The sequence below is a fragment of the Salmo salar genome, chromosome ssa11 (genome assembly GCF_905237065.1).
Source record: "Salmo salar chromosome ssa11, Ssal_v3.1, whole genome shotgun sequence".
Classification (NCBI taxonomy): Eukaryota; Metazoa; Chordata; class Actinopteri; order Salmoniformes; family Salmonidae; genus Salmo; species Salmo salar.
The window spans coordinates 77,753,318-77,780,069 of NC_059452.1; the positions used below are offsets into that span (position 1 = coordinate 77,753,318).

Here is a 26,752-nt window from a genome sequence, read left to right on the forward strand (position 1 = left end):
GTCACTCTGAATCCACAACATGGCAAAGGCTGAAAAGCCATAATACATAGGTTTTCTCATCAACAGGTTATGGTCAATAATATCAAAGGCTGCACTGAAATCTAACAGTACAGCTCCCACAATCATCTTATTATCAATTTCTTTCAACCATTCATCAGTCATTTGTGTCAGTGCAGTACATGTTGACTGCCCTTCTCTATAAGCATGCTGAAAGTCATGCTGTTGTTCATTTGTTTACAGAGAAATAGCATTGTATTTGGTCTAACTATTTTTTCCAACAGTTTGCTAAGATCTGGCAGCAGGTTGATTGGTCTGCTGTTAGAACCAGTGAAGGACGCTTTACCACTCTTGGGTAAAGGAATTACTTTGGCTTCCCTCCAAAGTAATTAGGCTCAGATTAAAGATATGACAGATATGATAGGCTATAGAGTCAGCTACCATCCTCAGTGGCTTTCCATCTAAGTTATCAATACCAGGAGGTTTGTCATTATTGATTGATAACAATAATCTTTCCACCTCTCTCACGCTAACTTTCCAAAATTCAAACTTACAATGCTTTTCTTTCATTATTCATTTTTTTTATGCATGAATACGATGGTTCACTGTTCGTTGTTGGCATTTCCTGCCAAACTTTGCCTACTTTGCCAATTAAGTAATCATTAAACTAAATGGCAACATCAAATGGTTTTGTGATGAATAAGCCATCTGATTCAATGAAAGATGGAGTTGAAGTAATTTAATTTAAAGTACTGAAGTTTTTTTTCCATCAATCTTTATATCATTGATCTTGGCTTCATAATACAGTTTCTTCTTCTTTTTGTTGAGTTTACTCAAATAATTTCTCAATTTACAGTAAGTCATCCAGTCAGTCTTTCAGCCATACAGTTTTTCAATTCCTCATCAATCCATTGAGCCTTAACAGATCTAACAGTAAGTTTGTTAAAACCTGTCTGGGCTAGGGGGCAGTATTTTCACCGCCGGATGAAAAACGTACCCAATTTAAACAGGTTACTACTCTGGCCCAGAAACTAGAATATGCATATTATTAGTAGATTTGGATAGAAAACACTCTGAAGTTTCTAAAACTGTTTGAATGGTGTCTGTGAGTATAACAGAACTCATATGGCAGGCAAAAACCTGAGAAAAATCCAAGCAGGAAGTGAAAAGTCTGAGAATTGTAGTTCTTCTTTTGATTCTCTATCGAAGCTCCAGTGTCTGTGGAGTGACGTTGCACTTCCTAAGGCTTCCATTGGCTCTCTAAAGCCTTCAGAAAGTGGTTTGAGCATTTTCCTGTCACTGGGCAGATAATAGGAGCTCAGTTTCTGAGTGGACTGCCTGGCAACAAAGGAATTGGATATGCTTGGTCCCGCGAGCGAGCCCCTCCTTCTTTTTCTTCTTGAATGAATATGCTATTGTCCGGTTGGAATATTATCGCAATTTTACGTTAAAAATACCATAAAGATTGATTTTAAACAGCGTTTGACATGCTTCTAAGTACGGTAATGGAACATTTTGACTTTTCGTCTCTCGCTCCGCGCTCGCGCTTTATGCCTTTGGATAAGTGATCTGAACAAAACTGAGGTATTTGTACATAAATGTGGATTATTTCGAACAAAAACAACAGTCCTGGGAGTGCAAAGGTAAGAGCATATTTCTAATACTAATTCTGAGTTTAGGTTGCCCCGAACTTGGCGGTTGTCTGAATAGCTCACCGTGATGGCTGAGCTATGTACTCAGAATATTGAAAAATGTGCTTTCTCCGTAAAGCTATTTTAAAATCTGACACAGCGGTTGCATCCAGGGGTAGTCTATCTATAATTCTTAAAATAATTGTTATATGTTTTGTCAACGTTTATGATGAGTATTTTTGTAAATTAATGTGCACATTCACCGGACGTTTTGGTGGGAATACATTTTCTGAACATCACGCGCCAATGTAAAATGCTGTTTTTGGATATAAATATGAACTTTATCGAACAAAACATACATGTATTGTTTAACATAATGTCCTAGGAGTGTCATCTGATGAAGATCGTCAAAGGTTATTGCTTCATTTAGCTGTGTTTTGGGTTTTATTGACATGTCCTTGCTTGGAAAATGGCTGTGTGATTATTTTTGTCTATGTACTCTCCTAACATAATCTAATGTTTTGCTTTCGCTGTAAAGCCTTTTTGAAATCGGACAATGTGGTTAGATTAACGAGAAGTTTATCTTTAAAATTGTGTAAAATAGTTGTATGTTTGAGACAGTTGAATTATGACATTTTGTTGTTTTTGAATTTTCCGCCCTGATATTTCACTCGCTAGCGTCCCACCTAGCCCATAGAAGTTAACAGGTGCATGTTTATAAATAATTGGAAGAAGCAATTTCACAAATTCATCAAGTGCAGCGTCTGGATGCTCCTTATTAATTACATCAGGCCAACAAATATTTTTAACATCATCCACCTAAGAGTCACAGCAAAATCTTTTTTATGATCTTTTATACACTAATTTAATTTAGGCCCAGCTTTTGGAACTTTTGCATTACTGTATATAGCCACTATATTGTGATCACTGCATCCAATGGGTACAAATACAGCTTTAGAACAAAGTTACACAGTATTATTAAACATGTGATCAATACATGTGGATGGTCTTGTTCCTGTAGTGTTTGTAAACACCCTGGTAGGTTGATTAATAACCTAAAACTAGATTACAGGCACTAGTTACAGTGAGAAGCTTCCTCCTGAGTGGACAGCTTGATAAAAAAAGACAATATTCAGGTCCCCAAGAAAGTAGACCTCTCTGTTTACATCACATACACTATCAAGCATTTCACACATATTATTTAGATACTGACTGTTAGCACTTGGTGGCCTATAGCAACATCCCAAAAGAAAGGCTTTAGATGTGCCAAGTGAACCTGCAACCACAACACTTCAATAACTCTTGACATAAGATCTTCTCTAAGAATTGCAGAGATATGGCTCTGAATATATTCAGAAACACCTCCCCATAAGCATTTCTGTCTCTTCTATAGATGTTATTTCATTGTACTGCTACTGCTGTATCATCAAATGAATTATCTAAGTGAGTCTCAGAAATGGGTAATATGTTAATGTTATCTGATGTTAGCAAGTTATTGATTTCATGAAACTTATTTCTAAGGCTACATATATTAATATGGGCTATTTTCTGCTCTTTCCTGGGTAGCTGTTTGACTGAAAGCTCTTTTTAGTCACGCCATCTGATGCGTGCTCTGCTCTCCCCTGAGGCTTCCTTGCCAGAGTGGAACAGCCCATGTCCCTCACAGCCCCGGGGCCCGTTTGTTCTCAAAAGGGGCCAATGCATGTCACCCTGGCCCCAGGCCCTACATACACACACAGACACGCACACTGCTGGATCCTTTCACTTATACACACACATACAGGCATACACACATACACTGCATACAAACATACTCACATACATGAATACGGACTCACTCGATCGCATGCACAGCATGAACTCAACACACACACACACACACACACACACACACACACACACACACACACACACACACACACACACACACACACACACACACACACACACACACAACCTAGGCAGGGAGGTTATGTATGGTAGAGGGAAAGGAGGATGTGGAGGAGGTGTATTATACAGTGAAGAAGTTAATCCTTCATGACTGTAGTGCTGGCCTTTCTCTTGGCAGTACTCTCCTCTGTCTCCTTCGTGAAAGCCTGGCTGAGACTCGTCCTGCTTTGTGGAGGCAGGCGATGGGGGTCTTTCTCTGTGCCTTTCACAAGCAGCCAGCTCAGGAAGAGCAACCTTTACACGCATAGTTTATTCCTTAGACTGTGTGGTTGTTGAGACGCTAGCGATCTGCAGGAATATATAGGCATACCACACCCACTACCCATACCAATCCCAAATGATGTTGCTTACACCTGTACGATTCTCTCATCTCCGCAAGTGCATGTAGGCTAGGTGTTGCTGATTTGTAATCTGGCGTAAAACACCCTTCACAAACCTCTCTTAGAATTTCTCCCCTAAAAGCGTTCTCTCTGGCCAACCCCTTCTTATATCTTGTATCTTTGCTCATACAGCTCAACTAAAATACATTAACAATTCAGGAGCTGGGCATGTCACTTTACCCCATCAATCCAGCCTCTTCATTTTAGCCAGTGAAAAAGGACAAGGACAAACTAAAGTCTGGCCTGGCTTGTTGTTATGTTGGTGAGTCCAAGGCTAAGGCTGACTGTCATTTGGTCAAATAGCGAAAATGACAATCAATCAATCAAATGTATTTATAAAGCCCTTCTTACATCAGCTGATGTCACCAAGTGCTGTACAGACACCCAGCCTAAAACCCCAAACAGCAAGCAATGCAGGTGTAGAAGCACGGTGGCTAGGAAAAACCTCCTAGAAAGGCCAGAACCTAGGAAGAAACCTAGGAAGGAACCAGGCTATGAAGGGTGGCCATAGCCGCAGGCAGAACAGTTGAAACTGGAGCAGCAGCACGACCAGGTGGACTGGGGACAGCAAGGAGTCATCAGGCCAGGTAGTCCTGATGACAATGATAGGTGGCATGTATTATGGAATGTATATCAAAGGATCCAAAAACATACACACGTCAGACAGCACAGGGGAGAGATAGCACACACCCTAGGCATGTCAGAAGAGCGAGAGTGCACTAGCAAAAATCTGCGTCCTAACTGACACTGGCCTATTCCCTTTATACTGCGTGACTTTTGACCAGGGCCCATGGCCAAAAGTAGTGAACTATAAGGAATAGGATGCCATTTGGGTTGCAACCATAGAGATTTCAGGGCAGATGTTGACTGAAATAGAAGTTGCCCTTTACCACAAGACCGGGTCTTGTTGTTTAAATCCTTATAAGTTAAGACTGAGGTTGTAGAAACTGCCCCTGGACCAGAGCTTAGAGGCAGCTCCTCCCAAAAGCTGCTGGTTATGCAACCCAAACATGTCCAGTGTGCACTGTTCACAGTGCAGATCTTCTTTCTGCTGTAGAAACTGACCCTGGACCAGAGCTTAGAGGCAGCTCCTCCCAAAAGCTGCTGGTTATGCAACCCAGACGTATCCAGTGTGCACTGCTCACAGTGCAGATCTTCTTTCTGCTGTACACTGAGCCTGCTGTGTCCTGGCAGCACAGTCCTCATTTCAACCCGGCACTGTTTTAGAGATGCCCCGTAGGCCTGCTACTACTGACACACACACAGAGCACATACACACTCATGGCGCGCGCACATAGAGCACATACACACACACACCAAAACACAGGATTATCCCCACGTACTTGTGATTTATGAATGAGCTACCTGTAGAGAGCCAACAGGGAGAGGTGAGAGGAACATTGTTAAGCAGAATCAGCTGAAAGTCCTATCATAGTATGACTGTAGGCACATGGCCTCCCTCACTGCTGCTGAGAGCTGGCTGGGAGGTTCTGAATCTTCCAGTCCCGATGGTGCTGAACAGACAACTGATCCTTCTATTAAGGTTATGGGCCATGTCACGTTCCCTTTGCCCTTTCGCTGTCCTACATCATCTACATCACACTGGACTAACACAGAGTGGGGGTGTGGCTGAAGGAAATGGGGGCCAGTGTTACGAAAGATGGGCTACGTTCCAACATGCAAACTAGCGTACCACATAGAATGCATGCCCAATATATTGCTTTGTCCTAAGTCGTGTGATAGACTTGACCCGTTAAAACATGTTTCAGTGAATACTGCAGTGCTCTCTATAAGGATATCTTCTGCTTTTGTTCTACATGAACTCTGATGCCCCTGATGATAGTGCTATGGTATAGCTCCAACACTGTCGTGTATCCCAGTGTGACCTGCCTGCTACTAATCCCATCAAAGAGACAGTATGGAGGCCACCTAGTAGAGGCACTGAGGGCCTCCCTACTGTTCCCAGGAACAAAGCTGCATGTCGTCTCATTAACCTAGGAAATCCTCCCGGGAGTTTAAAGGGACCAGCGGGAAACCACGGGGTCCACAGGAATGAATTTAGTCTGAAGAAACACAGACACACACATACTGTACAATACGTACTGTCTGTCTAAGACATTTAGGTAAATTGCTGTCTAGGTATAGATAAACCAACCACATTATATACATTAACACTACACTACCACGCAGTCAGGTGGCAGATGTGTTGTTGCCTACCCTCACCACCTACGGGCAGCCCGTCAGGAAGTCCAGGATCCAGTTGCAGAGGGAGTCGTTCAGTCCCAGGGTCCCGAGCTTAGTGATGAGCTTGGAGGGCAATATGGTGTTAAATGCTGAGCTGTAGTCAATGAACAGCATTATAACATAGGTGTTCCTCTTATACTGGTAGAAAAGGGAAGTGTGGAGTGCAATACATTTAACATTTACATCATTTAGCAGACGCTCTTATCCAGAGCGACTAACAGTAGTGAACGCATAGATTTCATACATTTTTCATTTTTTTTCTGTGCTGGCCCCCCGTGGGAATCGAACCCACAACCCTGGTGTTGCAAACACCATGCTCTACCAACTGAGCTACAGGGAAGGCTTGTGTCATCTGTGGATCTGTTGGGGCGGTATGCGAATTGAAGTGGGTCCAAGGTGTTTGGGATGATTGTGTTGATGTGAACCATGACCAGCCTTTCAAAGCATTTCATGGCTACAGATGTGAGTGCTATGGGGCGATAGTCATTTAGACAGATTACCTTGGTGTTCTGAGAGAGAGCGAGAGCGATCACTTGTGGTGAGAGAGAGAGAGAGAGAACGTGTGTATACAGGTGTTTCTCTCTGTGTGTTTAAAACATTGACTTAGTACTTTAAAATGAGAGACTACCTTGACATGAAGATACTGCTGGATACAGAGGAGAGAAGAGTAGTCTTATAGCCTAGAGCCATAATGTGTTTGCTCTCTAATCACCTCCTACAGACAGAGATTAACCCTATTTTGAATCAGATGCACAGTGATAGTAGCTCATAATTGCAAGTGTGTGGATACAAAACAACAATGCAATGCATTTGATATAATATGAACAGTGTGCTGTGAGTTACAGACAGAGTCCCCACACACTATGATCTATTTTTCTCTGGGCCTGTGTTCTGGGAGCTGGACAGAGCGTCCGGAGCAGATGCAGTGCCACAGGCTAAATTAGAGGATTGGGATGATGATGAGGATGGAGGAAAACAGCCAGAGATGTCAGTGTGAATTAGTCACTGGGAGTGTTGAGGGCTCTCTCTCGTCTGCTCTGTTCACCCTCCACCCATCAGGCTGGCACGCAAATATGGATTTTAGATACACAGACACTGTCTGTCTGTTTGTGTGTTTCTACAGCACTGCTCCTTGCTGGAAATGAATGTTTTTCAGCTCCATTTGCACCCTGGTCTTCTACTGTTTTTTAACCATGTTGCTCCATTTGTCTTCATTTGTTAATCGTTTGTGGAGTGGGTTTTAAAGTATTTTATTGTCAGTGTTTGATTTAGATTTTTTTTACAGCAGGTTTGAAGTGTCCATAGAATGTTCAACAACAGCATGCAGTCTGTACACATCAAAGGGATGAAAGAGCATTTACATCCCTTCCAGAGGCTAGGAATAGAGGGTTGTGCTACAGGTCGTGTGACGAGAGTGAAGCTGTGAATCTCTGACTCATAGGAGGAGTTGTTGGAGGACACTTCACTGCCTGCAACTGTACCCAGTCATGCCCATAAGAGGGGGGTCAGACCAGGAACATTCTCTCTCTCAGTCAATCTCCCTCCTTCCCTGTCTTCTCTTCTCGCCCACCTCTATTCTCGCTGTGTGTGACAGACAGCGGTGTTGACTCTAAGGCCTTGTCTAGTCCTCTTAGGGCTAAGGTACAAAGTGGATCTGTCACCTGAAGTACACTGACATCAGGATTATCCCTGTAGGGAGAGGAGTCTCCGGAGCCACAGTACAGTGTACAGTACAGTACACCGCAGGAAGAGGGGATGGGGAGAATGTGTTGCACCTCTGTGTCTCCATGTTGTCATCGACACCTTACCACCTACACACACACATGCGTGCACACACACTTACTCACTCACAGTGGCAGTCTGCTGTTTATTGAGTCCCTCCATATGTGCAGACAATGTGACTATAGGGAGCCTGCTGAGGCTTTATCCTCCCCACAAATCCTCCAACCACCCTGGGTCTAGAGTTGGCATCTACACTCACAGCTCTCTCTCTCTCTTTCTCTCTCTCTCTCTGTGTGTGTTCAGGACTTAAGCCTGTTACATAATTGTATTAAAGCAAGAGTCACTTCACACCTCTTTCACTGTGTGAGATTTGGCATAAACGTCCCCAGATCTGTCAGAGGGAAGACCTCCGCCTCTCAACAACTTTGTCCCAAATGGTACCCTATTCCCTATGTAGTGCACTACTTTGACCAGGGCCCATAGGGTGCTGATTTACCTCCTGGGTCATTGGAGAACTCAGGGTGGCACTGTTAATGGTGTTGGTCACACACCAAATGGAAGGTGACGCGTGCAGCGGTGTATTCTGTTGTCTAGATAACAAAGGGGCTTTGTGACCTGGATACAACAACCTGAGATGAATGTCTATGTGTTGTATAACAGTACACATTTGCAGATGGAGTAAACGAACAACATGCATTGTAGCCTATTGCTGTACTGTACACACTATTACTTTATGATTTAATACACCGATATCACCATTGAATGTACTGTCGCACTGAGACTAATACTCTCTTTCTCCACACCCTCTTTCTCTCTCTCTCTCCTGCCTATATTTCTCCCTCTCTCTATCCCTCCTCAGAAAACTAAGCTCCAGGATGCGTTGCAGGAGAAAAATCGTCTGAACCTTGAGTTGTCCAGCCACAGCCTGAAGGCATCCAAGTATGACCAGGTAGGTAAGACTCTCAGCATGCATCCCAAATGGCACTTTATTCCCTACATAATGTACTACTTTTGACTAGGGCTGAACTGCACGACAGCACAGCGCTAAAATCTCTTGATCAATGGGCATACAGTTGAAGTCGGATGTTTACATACACCTTAGCCAAATACATTTATACTCAGTTTTTCACAATTCCTGACATTTAATCCTAGTAAAATTCCCCTGTCTTAGATCAACTAGGATCACCACTTTATTTTAAGAATGTGAAATGTCAGAATAATAGTAGAGAGAATGATTCATTTCAGCTTTTATTTCTTTCCTCACATTCCCAGTGGGTCAGAAGTTTACATACACTCAATTAGTAATTGGTAGCATTGCCTTTCAATTGTTTAACTTGGGTCAAACATTTTGGGTAGCCTTCAACAAGCTTCCCACAATAAGTTGGGTGAATTTTGGCCCATTCCTCCTGACAGAGCTGGTGTAACAGTCAGGGTTGTAGGCCTCCTTGCTCGCACACACTTTTTCAGTTCTGCCCACAAATTTTCTATGGGATTGAGGTCAGGGCTTTGTGATGGCCACTCCAATTCCTTGACTTTGTTGTCCTTAAGCCATTTTGCCACAACTTTGGAAGTATGCTTGGGGTCATTGTCCATTTGGAAGACCCATTTGCGACCAAGCTTTAACTTCCTGACTGATGTCTTGAGATGTTGCTTCAATATATCCACATCATTTTCCTACCTCATGATGCCATCTATTTTGTGAAGTGCACCAGTCCCTCCTGCAGCAAAGCACCCCCACAACATGATGCTGCCACCCCTGTGCTTCACGGTTGGGATGGTATTCTTCGGCTTGCAAGCCTCCCCCTTTTTCCTCCAAACGTAACGATGGTCATTATGGACAAAAAGTTAGATTTTTGTTTCATCAGACCAAAGGACATTTCTCCAAAAAGTACAATCTTTGTCCCCATCTGCAGTTACAAACCGTAGTCTGGATTTTTTATGCCGATTTTGGAGCAGTGGCTTCTTCCTTGCTGAGCAGCCTTTCAGGTTATGTCAATATAGGACTCGTTTTACTGTGGATATAGATACTTTTATACCTGTTTCCTCCAGCATCTTCACAAGGTTCTTTGCTGTTGTTCTGGGATTGATTTGCACTTTTCGCACCAAAGTACGTTCATATCTAGGAGACAGAACAAGTCTCCTTCCTGAGCAGTATGACGGCTGCGTGTTGTTTATACTTGCGTATTGTTATTTGTACAGATGAACATGGTACCTTCAGGCGTTTGGAAATTGCTCCCAAGGATGAACCAGACTTGTGGAGGTCTACAATTCTTTTCTGAGGTCTTGGCTAATTTCTTTTGATTTTGCCATGATGTCAATCAAAGAGGCGCTGAGTTCGAAGGTATGCCTTGAAATACATCCACAGGTACAACTCCAATTGACTCAAATGATGTCAATTAGCCTATCAGAAGCTTCTAAAGCCATGACATCATTTTCTGGAATTTTCCAAGCTGTTTAAAGGCACAGTCAACTTAGTGTATGTAAACTTCTGACCCACTGGAATTGTGATACAGTGAGTTATAAGTGAAATAATCTGTCTATAAACAATTGTTGGATAAATTACCATTGTCATGCACGAAGTAGATGTCCTAACCGACTTGCCAAAACTATAGTTTGTTAACAAGACATTTGTGGAGTGGTTGAAAAACGAGTTTTAATGACTCCAACCTAAGTGTATGTAAACTTCCGACTTCAACTGTATATCATATTGACATATCAGGGCCACAGGGCCCCAGGGATATCTCTCACAGATGGGGCTCTGCATTTCACTACCTAATAGAATATGGGATCCATCTCTAATAGATTGATAGCCACTGAAAGCCCCTTGCACAATTTCACTGCCTGTCTCCATTGAGAGATGATGCTTGTCGTGGTTCAATGGAATTGTAGACATTAGGTGAGGAGTGTACCATGGATTGTGTACCATAGATGCTGGGATATCTGTTAGCCGTAACATAACGTATTAGCCAGTGATAGATGATATTCACAGCAGCATGGAACAGATTGGCTACCGTATGGATGTTGTAGAATTTTGTAGTTGAAGTGCATTATCAATGGAGGTGGAGAGACCATGCTCATAGCACATAGCCCAGTCATGATGATCAATGCCCACACTTGGCTCTACTACTATCTCTAAACACTGTGATCTGGGACACAAAAACCAGGACACCACAATGTGTATGGTTACTATACATGAACACAATAATATGATTATTGTGGATAGTCAGATTAATATAATAGTTTAAAATATTTACGTTTTGCAAAAATAAGGATTTCCATAATAATCCTGTTTGCATGGACACATCTGAAATCAGGCTACCTGATGGGACTTACACTGAACAAAAATATAAATGAAACATAAAGTAAAGTGTTGGTCCCATGTTTCATGAGCTAAAATAAAAGATCCCAGAAATGTTCCATATACACAAAAGGGTTATTTCTCTCAAATTTTGTGCACACATTTGTTTACATCCCTGTTTGTGAGCCTTTCTCCTTTCTCCTTTGCCAAGATAATCCATCCATCTGACACGTGTGGCTTATCAAGAAGCTGATTAAACAGCGTGATCATTACACAGATGCACCTTGTGCTGGGGACAATAAACAGCCACAATAAAATGTGCAATTTTGTCACACAACACAATGCCACAGATGTCTCAAGTTTTTAGGAAGTGTGCAATTGTCATGATGACTGAAGGAATGTCCACCAGAGTTGTTGCCAAATAATTCAATGTTCATTTCTCTACCATATGCCGCCTCCAACGTTGTTTTAGAGAATTTTGCAGTACATTCAAACGGTCTCACAACCGCAGAGCAACTGAAACCACGCCATCCCAGGACCTCTAAATCCAACTTCTTCACCTGCAGGATCATCTGAGACCAGCCACCCGGACAGCTGATGAAACTGTGGGTTTGTACAACCAAAGAATTTCTGAACAAACTGTCAGAAACCTTCTTAGGGAAGCTCATCTGCACGCTCGTTGTCGCCACCAGGGTCTTGACCTGACTGCAGTTCGGCGTCGTAACCGACTTCAGTGGGCAAATGCTCACCTTCGATGGCCACTGGCACACTGGAGAAGTGTGCTCTTCACGGATGAATCCCGGTTTAACAGTACCGGGCGGATGGCGTGAGTGGTTTGTTTGTTTGTTGATGTCAACGTTGTGAACAGAGTGTACCATATGATATGGGCAGGCATTAAGCTACAGACAATCAACACAATTGCATTTTATCGATGGCAATTTGAATACACAGAGATACCGTGACGAGATCCTGAGGCCCATATCATGTTTCAGCGTGATAATGCACGGCCCTATGTCACAAGGATCTGTACACAATTCCTGGAACCTGAAAATGGCTCAGTTCATCCATGGCCTGCATACTCACCAGACATGTCGCCCATTGAGCATTTTGGGATGCTCTGGTACGACGTGTACGACAGCGTGTTCCTGTTCCCGCCAATATCCAGATGGGACAACTTTTCACAGGCCACAATCAATAGCCTGATGAACTCTATGTGAAGGAGATTTGTTGTGCTGCATGAGGCAAATGTTGGTTTTCTGATCCACACCCCTACTTTTTTTTTTTAAAGGTATCTGTGACCAGCAGATGCATATCTGTATTCCCGGTCATGTGAAATCCATAGATTTGGGCCTAATTATTTTATTTCAGTTGACTGATTTCATTATATGAACTTTAACTCTGTAAAATCTTTAAAACTGTTGCATGTTGCATTTTATATTTTTTTAAAGTATAAATAAATGCGGAAAATCAGCAATCAAAATAAACGTTCTACCACAGCGACCATGTTATTTTTGCGAAGCCTATTTCATTCTGAGTTCGGATATATAAAGTTTGTATGTGAACACTATTTCTAACATGCATACAGTACTTTCAGTTTTTCTGAAATCACTTCACTCTCGTGTAAGAGGGAGGCTTGCGCTACCCAATGCTGGCACATGCGCAGATCAAATACACAGCTAGAATACCGATTAAGCTGTTAAGCTGTACATGTCCTAATAATTCAAAAGATTGCTCAGAAAGCCAGATTTTAATTGCTCTACGTAGATTTTGATCTTACGCCAATTTAGATAAGTAGAGTAAAGTGTTTACATGACTATTGCAATGTATGGCCTTACTGCCATAATCAGTTTAATATTGAGTTATTAGTGTGCATGCAGATGTACTCGATGACACAAACATCGAGAGCACCACTCCCCAGCCTCCCAGTGTGTCTATCTCTATCTATCTCATTCCCGTCCGGCAGACGCACACACACACGCACGCACGCACGCACAGACAGACAGACAGACAGACAGACTGACTGACTGACTGACAGTCAGTCAGTCAGTCAGACTGAGCGACCGAGCGACCGTGGAGGGAGGCGACTAGCGCTAATAGTCTCACTTACAGAGGACCAGTTTTAACACGTGTCAAGGGAACAACTTGGCTCTTGGCTCCGTCCTATTGCCCCAACCAGCTCCTCGCGCACGCCACCCCCAACAAAAACGAGCTGTCTTTCTCCGCCGGCCAAGACGGGTCTTTGAGATGAAAGACGGGAGGTACCAGAGCCTGAGCCTGGGTCTGATGCTACTAAGTCTTTGAGATGAAAGACGGGAGGTACCAGAGCCCGAGCCTGTGTCTTATGCTACTACGTCTTTGAGATGAAAGACGGGAGGTACCAGAGCCCGAGCCTGGGTCTGATGCTACTACCTGAGGGGGCATGCTTAGGGTTAGCATCAGAGGCAGTAATCACAGGAGCAGTTAGCGTTAGTGCTGGGCGCTAGCCAAGGTGCTCTCTCTCTCTGGGTATTAATGAGATTGTGGAGACTTAGTAAATAACGCGCCTCTGTCTGACCCCCGCGTCAAAGGGGCGATTTCTCAAAGCGGATGACGTGAGATCGATGGGAGGTGTGAGTGGAGCGGTCTTCCTGTATCAGAGGGAGGGGATGCAGAGGGGGGACAGAGAGCCCCAGATGGACGACAGGAAAGGGGGAGAGTGAACGAGTGCTGAGAGGAACTTGTCAGGACTGTAAGCCTGTCAATTTGGTCTTTGTCATTATCATTTTCTCTTTATGGTCAACCCCCCTCATGAGCCCCAGATGAACTTTAACTGACCCCTATGTAGAGAAAGGATTGTATCACATCTAAGTGGAGTTGTCAGAATACTGGAATTATGGGGAGATATACAGTAGATGTGATTTTATATCAGAACAGAAGATCTTGTCCCAAACTTTACCCACAACCAAGAATGATTATAGATTAATTTGTTTGAGGGTCTGGCTGAAATCATTTGTTTCAGCGTACAAGTACAACATTATGAATAACTTGTGTGGTGCAATTTCGTGGAGTCTGCAAATTACCTTGAATGAGCTAATCTGTCGTGGTAATTAATTAGTGACTTAAGGGGTTGGAAAGCGGTGAGGAATGATTCTGTTCAGATGCAGCCTAACTCCAGAGAACCCAACTGAACTCACCTTCAAGGCATTCAGATTGATGATGAAATGAAGCCACCGATTTTGAGTCAGCAGCTACCTTTCATAGTCACTATGGAAATAGGCTGATTAACTTTACTTCAGTTTGTGAACTCTCCAACCCCCCCCCCCACTCCCATGAAACTCTGATTCATGTAATGGTGTAAGACCAAACTTCATCAATTTTGCATGCCTCTGTTACTTCGGAAATACATGGAAATGAATGAAAAAGAAGGATAAATTGTTGGAACAGAAGAAAAAATGTTTTTCTCTAATTTTTTCTTCCCTCACTCCAAATGCATATACTGTATATTTAGTCTCTCTGATTCACTCTTCCCCTGACTTGATTTCTCTCTTTCCTTATTTTCTTCTTCTCTAGGTAAGGTCAGAATATGAGCAACTTAGACACACCTATAGCACTGTGAGTCAGGAGAGAGACTTGGCTCAAGAGGAGAGGAAACAGCTCCAAGGCAAACTGGAGAACCTCGAGCAGGTCCTCAAGGTGAGAATCCATCTGCCCGTCCATCCATCCAAACATCCATCAATCCATCCTAGCTCTCCTAAATTCACTGCTACTTTTCCTCCAACGCAGCCAATCATGAGATATGGACTAAACATCAGCTGCACGGTTCTATAAGGCCTTTGCAATCTGATTGGTTTAAGTTAACGTAAGGCCAGATCACTTGAACCTTTTGTGAAAATCTGATTGGACAAATGCATCTATCTACAAAGTCTGTCCTTCGAGTTATAGAATACATATTGTTTTTACAATAAAAGCTTGGAAGAAATTGGTGTAAGTCATGAGCTTTGTTATCTGTTTTGCAGGACACCCTTTTTCATTACACTCTTATTTGCCAATAGCAATCAGCAGTAGTCTCATAGCAGTGTGAAAATGCTCTCATTACAAATCACTGCTTTCCTCCATTCCATATTGATTGTCTGTTTGTAAGGAGTGGATATGTTTGAGGGAAAAATGTACCCATCAAGAGGAAATTGACTCCTGCTCCTGAAAAATGAAAGAAGTGTGTGTTGCTTTCTCATTGCCTATTTGCCTATTGATTTGTACAGATGGGTAGATTGCATGTTGGAGAACATTATGGAGAGAGATGGGGTAAGCAGAGAAAGACTCTGAAAATGGAGAAAGAAGATTTCCTGAAGTGGAGCATTCTCCTTCATTTCCAGTGTGCTCAATGTTTCAGGGATAATGACAATGACGATACCAATGACTGCGATTATGAAAATCTGTAGGCTATTGTTTGATCGCTGTGTAGGAGAGTAAGAGGACAGTTCATTCTGGAGCTTTTGAATGACCACCACCACATCTGATAGAGTGAGCCTAGCAGATCAAATCAAATGTTATTGTTCACAAACACATGTTTAGCAGATGATATTGTGGGTGTAGCGTAAGGCATGTGTTTCTAGCTCCAAAAGTGCAGTAATATCTAACAAGTCTAACAATTTCACAACAATACACACAATACACACAATTTCTAAAGTAAAGGAATGGAATTACGAATATATAAATATTTGGACGAGCAATGTTGGAGCGGCATAGACTAAAATACAGTAGAATAGAATAGAATAGAGTATATACATATGAGATGAGTAATGCAAAATATGTAAAAGTGACTAATGTTCCATTATTAAAGCGGCCAGTGATTTCAAGTCTATGTATATAGGGCAGCAGCCACTACGGTGCTAGCGATGGCTATTTAATAGTCTGATGGCCTTGAGAGAAGCTGTTCTTCAATCTCTTGGTCCCAGCTTTGATGCACCTGTACTAACCTCGCCTTCTGGATGATAGCGGAGTGAACAGGCAGTGGCTCGGGTGGTTGTTGTCCTTGATGATTTGGCCTTCCTGTGACATCCGGTGCTGTAGCTGTCCTGGAGGGAAGGTAGTTTGCCCCCGGTGATGCGTTGGGCAGACTGCACCACCCTCTGGAGAGCCCTGCGGTTGCGGGCAGTGCAGTTGCCATACCAGGCGGTGATACAGCCCGTCAGGATGCTCAAATTGTGCATCTCTAAAGGTTTGTGAGGGTTTTAGGTGCCAAGACACATTTCTTCAGCCTCCTGAGGTTGAAGAGGCACTGTTGCGTGGGTGGACCATTTCAGTTTGTCAGTGATGTGTATGCCGAGGAACTTGAAGCTTTCCACCTTCTCCACTCTCGTTGATGTGGATAGGGGGGTGCTCCCTGTTTCCTTAAGTCCACGATCAGCTCCTTTGTTTTGTTTACGTTGAGTGAGAGGCTATTTTCCTGGCACCACACTACCAGGGCCCTAACCTCCTCTCTGTAGGCTGTCTTGTCATTGTTGGTAATCAGGCCTACTACAGTTGTGTCATCTGCAAACTTGATGATTGAGTTGGAGGCGTGCGTGGCCACGCAGTCATGGGTGAACAGGGAGTACAGGAGGAGTCTGAGCATGCACCCTTGTGGGGCCCCTGTGTTGAGGATCAGTGAAGTGGAGGTCTTGTTTCCTACCTTCACCACCTGGGGGTGGCCTGTCAGGAAGACCAGGACCGAGTTGCACAGGGCGGGGTTCAGACCTAGGGCCCCAAGCTTAATGATGAGCTCGGAGGGTACTATGATGTTGAATGCTGAGCTATAGTCAATGAACAGCGTTCTTACATAAGTATTCCTCTTGTCCGGATGGGATAGGGCAGTGTGCAGTGCGATGGCGATTGCGTCATCTGTGGATCTATTGGGACGGTAAGCAAATTGAAGTGGTTCTAGGGTGTCAGGTAAGGTAGAGGTGATATGATCCTTGACTAGTCTTTAACAGCACTTCATGATGACAGAAGTGAGTGCTACGGGGCGATAGTCATTTAGTTCAGTTACCTTTGCTTTCTTAGGAACAGGAACAATGGTGGACATCTTGAAGTATGTGGGGACAGCAGACTGGGATAGGGAGAGATTGAATATGTCCATAAACACTCCAGCCAGCTGGTCTGCGCATGCTCTGAGGACGCGCTAGGGATGCCGTCTGGCCCGGCAGCCTTGCGAGTGTTAACACTCTTAAATGTCTTACTCAAGTCGGCCACAGAGAAGGAGAGCCCAGTCTTTCATAGCTTGCCGCGTCGGTGGCACTGTGTTATCCTCAAAGCGGGCGAAGAAGGTGTTTAGCTTATCCGGAAGCAAGACGTCGACGACGTGGCTGGTTTTCCCTTTGTAGTCCGTGATTGTCTGTAGACCCTGTCACATACATCTCGTGTCTGAGCCGTTGAATTGCGACTCCACTTTGTCTCTGTACTGACGTTTTGCATGTTTGATTATTTTAAGGAGGGAATACCTACACTGTTTGTATCCGGCCATATTCCCAGTCACCTTGCCATGGTTAAATGCGGTGGTTCACACTTTCAGTTTTGCGTGAATGCTGCCATCTATCCACAGTTTCTGGTTTGGGTAGGTTTTAATAGTCACAGTGGTACAACATCATCTATACATTTCCTGATAAACTCAGTCACCGTATCCGTGTATTCGGCAATGTTATTCTCAGAGGCTACCCGGAACATATCCGCGTGATCAAAACAATCTTGAAGCATGGGTTCTGATTGTTCAGACAAGCGTTGAATAGACTGTAGCACGGGTACTTCCTGTTTGAGTTTCTGCCTATAGGAAGGGAGGAGCAACATGGAGTCGTGATCAGATTTGCCGAAGGGAGGGCGGGGGAGGGCCTTGTAAGCCTTTTCGAAAAGCTGAGTAGCAGTGGTCCAATGTTTTCTCAGAGCAAGTGCTACTGTCAATGTGTTGGTATTACTTTGGTAGCGTTTTCCTCAGATTAGCTTTGTTAAAATCTTCGGGTACATTAAATGCTGCCTCAGGATATTTGGTTTACAATTTGCATAGAGTCCAGTGTAGTTATTTGAGGGCCATCGTGGTATCGGCTTGAGGGGGAATATACACGGCTGTAACTTTAACCGAAGAGAATTCTCGTGCGAGGTAATACGGTCAGCATTTGATTGTGAGGTATTCTATGTCGGGTGAACAACTATATATCACGAGAGAGCCATGTTTCCTTGAAACAGAGTATGTTACAAGCCCTGATGTCTCTCTGGAAGGAGATCCTCGCCCTGAGCCTGTCAACTTTATTATCCAGAGACTGAACATTGGCGAGTAATACATTCGGAAGCAGTGGGTGTTGTGCGCGCCTCCTTAGTTGGACTAGAAGTCCACTCCGAATTCCTCTTCTCAGCCGGCGGTGTTTTGGATCAGCCTCTGGAATCAGTTCAATTGCCCTGGGGGGTACGAACAAGGGATCCAATTCGGGAAAGTCATATTCCTGGTCGTAATGCTGGTAATGCTGGTGAGTTACCACTGCTCTGATATCCAAAAGTTATTTCCGGCTGTATGTAATAACACCCCAAAAATTCTGGGCTAATAATGTAAGAAATAACACATATAAAAACAAAATATTGCATAGTTGCTTAGGAGCTAGAAGCACGGCTGCCCCAACTTGTCATGGCGCCGACAGAGGTACATGCCCTCCTAGGAGGTACATGCCCTCCTATGAGAAAAATGCCCTTTTGATTGGTGACGATTTTAATGTAATGATTTGATCATCAAGCAAGCTAATTTCTCAAACCCTTGAATGTTGGAAAATACCCTTCCTCGCCCTCCTGCTATCGTGAGTGCGACAGCGAGCTGTCCTTTATGCAGAGCATATGGGTGCCTGGTGGCGAGTTGAGTAGTAGGCTACTTGTTGCATCTCTCACTGTCAGGGACTGGGAAGAGGGCAATTCGACTGTTTGTTGAGGCAGATGTCAGCAGCAGAAAATCTAGTAAAGACTAGTTAAGTAACTGATTTATCTACACTGATTTATCTACATTATATATACAAAAGTATGTGGACACACCTTCAAATTAGTGGATTCAACTATTTCAGCTATACCCGTTGTTCACAGATGTATAAAATCGAGCACACAGCCATGTAATCACTGTAGAAAACATTGGCAGTAGAATGGCCTTACTGAAGAGCTCAGTGAATTTCAACGTAGCGCCGTCATAGGATGCCACCTTTCCAACAAGTCAGTTGGAAAGTCAGAAATGGCTTGTTGAGATAGGTGTGGAAGAACTTGACTGGCCTGCACAGAGCCCTGTCCTCAACCCCATCAAACAACTTTGGGATGAATTGGAACGCAGACTGCGAGCCAGGCCTAATCGCCCAACATCAGTGCCCGACCTCACTAATGCTCTTGTGGCTGAATGCAAGCAAGTCCTCGCAGCAATGTTCAGACATATACCAACTTCATATTAATGCCAATGATTTTGGAATGAGAAGTTCGACGAGCAGGTGTCCACATACTTTTGGTCATTCAGTGTACATTAGCAATCAGCTGATGTTTCTGTGAACAGCAGCCTAGTGGTGTTAGCTTGGTTACAGTGTGTGATGACGGAGTGTGCTTTTGCACAGTATTTACGTATATGGTGAAAAGAAATTGTGAATTCGACTATAGGAGCAGTAGTAAATTATGAATTTGGGGAGGGAGGTTTCACATTGAGCACTTGCCCCTCACAAAGGAGCCTGGTGACAGCCCCTCAGTCACTGGAGTCCCCAGCAGAGCTTAAGACTCTATGATTATGCAAAGCAGTGCTTGCTTAGCCCAAAGCCAGTAGGGGTGTCCGGGGTTATTCTTCCCCTACAAAAAAAGCATAATTTCAGCAGCATGAATTTGGTACACTTTGAGATGAACTTTGAGAGATTAGAACATTGAGAGATTCGATCTTTTTTCAGGTAACTTTTCCACAGCAGACACTGCCAGTACTCAATTACAGTTGCTACTTGTGGGTCTCTCTACTCTGGAACACTCTTTAGTCTCTACTCTGGAACACATGCATCTACAGTGTATTGCCAAAAACCACTCAACAATTGCAAACATGGACTCTGACCTGTCTAATGAGCCAAGCTGATTAAAGAATACCACAGTACCAAACACCCCCCCTCTCTCTCTCTCTCTCTCTCTCACACACACGCACACACGCACACGCACACACACACACACACACACACACACACACACACACACACACACACACACACACACACACACACACACACACACACACACACACACACACACACACACACACTGTGCAGTAATTAAAATCCATAGCTGCTTTATGTTTTTAAACTCCAAGAAACATCTTATGTCCCTAACTCCAATTCCTACCGGTGGCAGCGGCTCTTAACTCTGCAGATACAGTCATGATGACTCAGATAATTTGGGAGTGGCTAGATTTGGGTTTTGTGTAGGTGTCTCTGTGTGATGGATCACAGGAATCAGTGAGTTGGACTAGACGTAGTCAGTACAGGTAGACACATTTCATACCCTCTGAATTAAAAACGTGAGCTTTTTATGTATTGTGTAGCAACTATTACAGGTGCTGTAAAAGTGTTTGGACTGTTGTGTGACCATTCTATGATACATTTGGAGATTTTAAAGGCATAGTTACCTCACTATGACCATGAACTTACTGTGTTGTGACCTGGTCTCCCAAGTATGTAACCACATATTGAACATGTTGTGATATGATTATGGTCTCCCGAGCATATGACCATGTATTGACTGTGTTGTGACCTGTTCTCCACAGCATATGCGAGAGGCTGCAGAGAGGAGGCAGCAGTTGGAAGAGGAGCATGAGCAGGCCCTGGCTGTCCTCACCACCAAGCAGCAGGAGATTCACCTTCTGCAGAGGGTAAGCCCATAATACCCCACCTCGCCTCCGCCCTAGACTCCAACCACCATGACCACAGTATGACCACAGAGGTCACAAGACAAATCAAATCAACGTTTATTTGTCACGTGCGCCGAATACAACAGCTGTAAACCTTACAGTGAAGTGCTTACATACAGGCCCTAACCAGCAGTGCAATTTTTTAATAAAAAATAGCATAGTTACCTCACACTGTTATCATGGTAACAGTGTGATAGCCTATAGGGAGGAGGTCAGAGACCTGGCCGGGTGGTGCCAGAATAACAATCTATCCCTCAACGTAACCAAGACTAAGGAGATGATTGTGGACTACAGGAAAGGAGGACTGAGCACGCCCCCATTCTCATCGACGGGGCTGTAGTGGTGCAGATTGAGAGCTTCAAGTTCCTTGGTATCCACATCAACAACAAACTAGAATGGTCCAAACACACCAAGACAGTCGTGAAGAGGGCATGACAAAGCCTATTCCCCCTCAGGAAACTAAAAAGATTTGGCATGGGTCCTGAGATCCTCAAAAGGTTCTACAGCTGCAACATTGAGAGCATCCTGACCGGTTGCATCACAGCCTGGTACGGCAATTGCTCGGCCTCCGACTGCAAGGCACTATAGAGGGTAGTGCGTACGGCCCAGTACATCACTGGGGCTAAGCTGCCTGCCATCCAGGACCTCTACACCAGGTGGTGTCAGAGGAAGGCCCTAAAAATTGTCAAAGACCCCAGTCATAGACTGTTCTTTCTACTACCGGAGTGCCAAGTCTAGGACAAAAAGGCTTCTCAACAGTTTTTAACCCCAAGTCATAAGACTCCTGAACAGCTAATCAAATGGCTACCCAGACTATTTGCATTGTGTGCCCCCCCAACCCCTCTTTTATGCTGTTGCTACTCTCTGAATATCATATATGCATAGTAGCTTTAACGATACATTCATGTACATACTACCTCAGTTGGCCCGACCAACCAGTGCTCCCGCACATCGGCTAACCGGGCTATCTGCATTGTGTCCCGCCACCCACCACCCGCCAACCCCTCTTTTACACTACTGCTACTCTCTGTTCGTCATATATGCATAGTCACTTTAACCATATCTACATGCACATGCTACCTCAATCAGCCTGACTAACCGGTGTCTGTATATAGCCTCGCTACTGCTATTTTCAACTGTCTTTTTACTGTTGTTTAATTTCTTTACTTACCTATTGTTCACGTAATACCTTTTTTGCACTATTGGTTAGAGCCTGTAAGTAAGCATTTCACTGTAAGGTCTACACCTGTTGAATTCAGCGCACGTGACAAAAAAACTTTGATTTGATTTGATTATGAGAGACAAGTATTGTGCAACTATCATTAAATGATCCCCCCCAAACACTAACTCATGCTCCATGAAAAAAACAAAAAAACATTCTACCATTAGTCCTGGTGAGACAGATGAGAAAGTAAAAGGGGCCATATAATCAGTGGTCTCCTGTGATTGTCTGTCTCTGTGGGCAGCAATAATCTGAGCCTCTAGAGAGCTGTGTGAATTCCTGTGTATGTGTTCTGTTCAGAGAGGAGCCATGACAGGCAATTAGCGCAAACGCCAAACACAGCACAGATCAGACTCCCCTGAGCCTAAACCGAGCACTTCACTTTAGAGAGACGCAGAGAGAATGTGTGTCAGCTTGTGTGTCTGCACGTCTATCCGTGACTATCTGTGCTTCAATCCATGTGTTCGTATGCATCTGCCTCAGCGTGCTTGTTTGAGTCCTTGTCCTTCCTTTTCCTGTTTACTCCTTAACCTAATTTATTGTGCTGTGATTCCATTCAATTAGCAATTGCACAGATATTATCTCATTGGAGTAGAACAACAGTTTGTCCTTATTGATATCAAAGCCAATCTGGATGAAACAGATTGATTTCATGAGGCTATTTTGATGCACCTCAGTTTCAGGTTTTTCTGTTGGAACTCATCGCGCCCCATCTGTTCTCACCCAGTCTCCCCCGGTCCTCAGATAGCCCTCAGCTGTGAAGCATTAACTGCCTTCTCCTCCTCATGCTGTGCAGAGCTGACATCAGTTGTTGTTCAACTCAGACTGTCTATTCTACAGGTAACTACCAAAATAATTGAAACACCAACATAAAGTGTCTTAATAGGGCCTTTCGCCACCAAGTCAGAACAGCTTCAATGCACCTTGGCATAGATTCTACAAGTGTCTGGAATTCTATTGGAGGGATGCGACACCATTCTTCCACAAGAAATTCCATAATTTGGTGTTTTGTTGATGGTGGTGGAAAACGCTGTCTCGGATTCACTACAGAATCTCCCATAAGTGTTCAATTGGGTTGCAATCTGGTGACTGAGACGGCCATGGCATATGGTTTACATTGTATTCATGCTCATTAAACCATTCAGTGACCGCTCGTGCCCTGTGGATGGGGGAGTTGTCATCCTATGGGGGCATAGCCATAGTAGCCAAAATAATGGCCTGCCCAGCATTTTTATACATGACCCTAAGCATGATAGGATGTTAATTGCTTAATTAACTCAGGAACCAGGGCACTCCGTTCATCCACCTCTGGCCTGCTCGCCTCCCTACCTCTGAGGAAGCACAGTTCCCGCTCAGCCCAGTCAAAACTGTTCGCTGCTCTGGCACCCCAATGGTGGAACAAGCTCCCTCACGACGCCAGGACAGCGGAGTCAATCACCACCTTCCGGAGACACCTGAAACCCCACCTCTTCAAGGAATACCTGGGATAGGATAAAGTAATCCTTCTAACCCCCCCCTTAAAAGATTTAGATGCACTATTGTAAAGTGGTTGTTCCACTGGATATTATAAGGTGAATGCACCAATTTGTAAGTCGCTCTGGATAAGAGCGTCTGCTAAATGACTTAAATGTAAATGTAAATGTAAATGAACCACACCTGTGTGGAAACACCTACATTCAATATACTGTTTCCATTACTTTGGCAGTTACCTGTATGTCTGCAGTGTACCAAGAGCTATGCCACTTGTATGTTTGATGTAACACTGACAGCGAGATACTGTGCAGTGCTCATTGTGTCACCTGCAGGTCCTACAGTATATGACTGTGTTTCTGTGTATTCTCCAGGCTCAGGTTAAAGCTGAGAAAGAGCATGAGGGAGCGGTCCACCTGTTAGAGGTAAGTGGACATGGAGGTCCAATGGGCAAAATGAGGATGGCTTCGGTGGCTGTTTTCAAAATGGCTGTCAATTGACTAATATGTGGTTTTGTTTGTGTATGCAAGACACATTGACGCATATGAAAAATACCTCCATTGTGTTGTTTGAATTCCACCAAATCCATATTGCCTTTCATGAAAAGCTAGAGTTTTGAGGTAAGCCTGGTTCATCCCAGGTCATACTCCATACTGTATTTACACTGAGCAACAAAAATGTAAACGCAACATGTGAATTGTACCAGACATTTTCCACATGCACAAAAAGCTAATTTCTCAAAACTGTTGTGCAGAAATTTGTTGATATCGCTCTTAGTGAGCATGTCTCCATTGCCAAGATAATCCATCCAGCTGACAGGTGAGGCATATCAAGAAGCTGATTAAACGGCATGATCATTACACAGGTGCACCTTGTGCTGGGGACAATATGCGGCCCCTTTAAAATGTGCAATTTTGTCGCACAACACAATGCCACAGAAGTCTTACGTTTTGAGGGAGCGTGCAATTGGCATTCTGACTACATGAATGTCCACCAGAGCTGTTGCCATTGAACGTTAATTTCTCTACCACAAGCTGCTTCCAACGTTGTGTTAGAGAATTTGGTAGTGCGTCCAACCGGCCTCACAGCCACAGACCACGTGTAACCACGCCAGCCCAATATTTCCACATCCAGCTTCTTCGCCTGTGGGATCGTCTGGAGGAGGGACTCATTCTGATTGGCTGGACCTGGCTCCCCAGTCGGTGGGCCTGGCTTCCAAGTTGGTGGGCCTATGCTGTCCCAGGTCCACCCATGGCTGCACCCCTGCCCAGTCATGTGAAAGCCATAGATTAGGGCCTAATGAATGTATTTCAATTCACTGATTTCCTTTATGAACTGTAAAATCAGTAAAATCTTTGAAATTGTTGCATGTTGCATTTATATTTTTGTTCAGTATATATAGCTTTTTGAGGCTTTCGTTGAGTGGTGATTTTAGCTGTAATGAGAATAGAAGACTTTTACAGAGAGTTGGGTCAGCAAAACCTGCTCATAACTCTCTCCTTTACGACTCAGTGAGACCGCTCCACATCGCCATTGCTCAGGCTCAGCTCAGGAGCTCTCATACCAGCCATGGCACTAATGGTTCCTGGAGAAACCTCTTTTACAGACAAAATTCAAAACGCAACCATCCAGATGATGAAATATATCTACAGTGTAGAGGAGATGCATTAGGAGGACTGGCACTGTTCACATAGAACTCCAATAGCGTGCTCAGTTACTGCGTTAAAACGAGTTAACCTAGAGAGGAGATGACACTAAGATTATCTAGGGACATGAGTATTGTTCCTTTCCGTCATTTATGGTTCTCAACACTGTCTTGGCTATGATTTTGGGTGTTTTTTATTTTATTTTTTTATATTTATTGTAAGTTATTTGATATTCCCCATGGGAGACTCGTTCTTACTTGTTTTGTAATGGTTCTCTTTTCTCATTTATTTACATGATTTTGCATGGATTACTGTATTACGTATGCATTGATCTCATACAGTGTAACAGTTTGATTTGGGTGTTTGTTTTCTTTCATCTTTGTTCAATGTCATTGTGTGTTTCTATGTGTTTCTTTTGTGTCTGAACAGAACCATTTGGACAGAATGCAGGTATTTATGTTTCCTAACCTGAAACATCTAAAATCCCCAATGTTCATCATCTCCATGGTCACATTCGTCCTATAACCTTTAAATAGTCTCAGTGAATCACTTAGGCTCTAATTCACATTAGTGCATTAGTTAGAAAAGGTATGGTAATTAGGCAATCAAACATACTAATATTGTATTCAATTGAAGTATATCAGATGAACAGAGCCCAGTGCTGGTACTGCATCACACTATAGATCCTCTTTTGCCTTAGATCCTCTGTACTCCAGTCCAAGGTTGTGTCCCAAATCACACCATATTCCCTATATCCCTCAAACTCAACTCTGGACCTCCAAGCCAGTTCCACTGCATGTTTTAATTGTTCCACTCTAATCAGGGACTGATTTAGACCTGGGACACCAGGTGGTGGTCAAAATTAGTGCACTGTATGGTAGTCCACTATACAGTGGCTTGCGAAAGTATTCACCCCCCTTGGCATTATTCCTACAGTATTTTGTTGCCTTACAACCTGGAATTAAAATAGATTTTTTGGGGGGGGTTGTATCATTTGATTTACACAACATGCCTACCACTTTGAAGATGCAAGATATTTTTTTTGGGGGGGGGGTGAAACAAACAAGAAATATGTAACGGCCATTGTTAGAGAAAGACCAAGGTGCAGCGGGGGATGTGTTCATCTTGAATGAATTTTAATACAAAAAGAGAACACTTGACAAAATAAGCAAAATGACAGCCGACAGTTCTGTCAGGTACTAACAACGAAACAGAAAGCACTAAACAGAAACAATCACCCACAAAAACCCAAAGGAAAAACAGGCTACTTATGTGTGACTCCCAATCAGCA

At 43.6% G+C, this 26,752-nt stretch overlaps 1 protein-coding gene across 11 annotated transcripts in view; it reads left to right on the forward strand.

The window, feature by feature from the left end:
* LOC106563161 (RIMS-binding protein 2) overlaps positions 1 to 26,752 on the forward strand; it is a 106,956-nt gene that overhangs the window by 55,971 nt on the left and 24,233 nt on the right. For 5 of the 11 annotated variants that reach the window (XM_045689945.1, XM_045689947.1, XM_045689948.1 and 2 more), the window contains 5 exons: positions 8,784 to 8,873; positions 14,772 to 14,894; positions 20,980 to 21,084; positions 24,190 to 24,240; positions 25,891 to 25,911. In XM_045689945.1, coding sequence (XP_045545901.1) covers positions 8,784 to 8,873; positions 14,772 to 14,894; positions 20,980 to 21,084; positions 24,190 to 24,240; positions 25,891 to 25,911 — 390 coding nt within the window. Of the gene's footprint in view, positions 1 to 8,783; positions 8,874 to 14,771; positions 14,895 to 20,979; positions 21,085 to 23,022; positions 23,186 to 24,189; positions 24,241 to 25,890; positions 25,912 to 26,752 lie in introns of all 11 variants that reach the window. The other 6 variants (XM_045689951.1, XM_045689952.1, XM_045689950.1 and 3 more) reach the window with 3 other exon arrangements.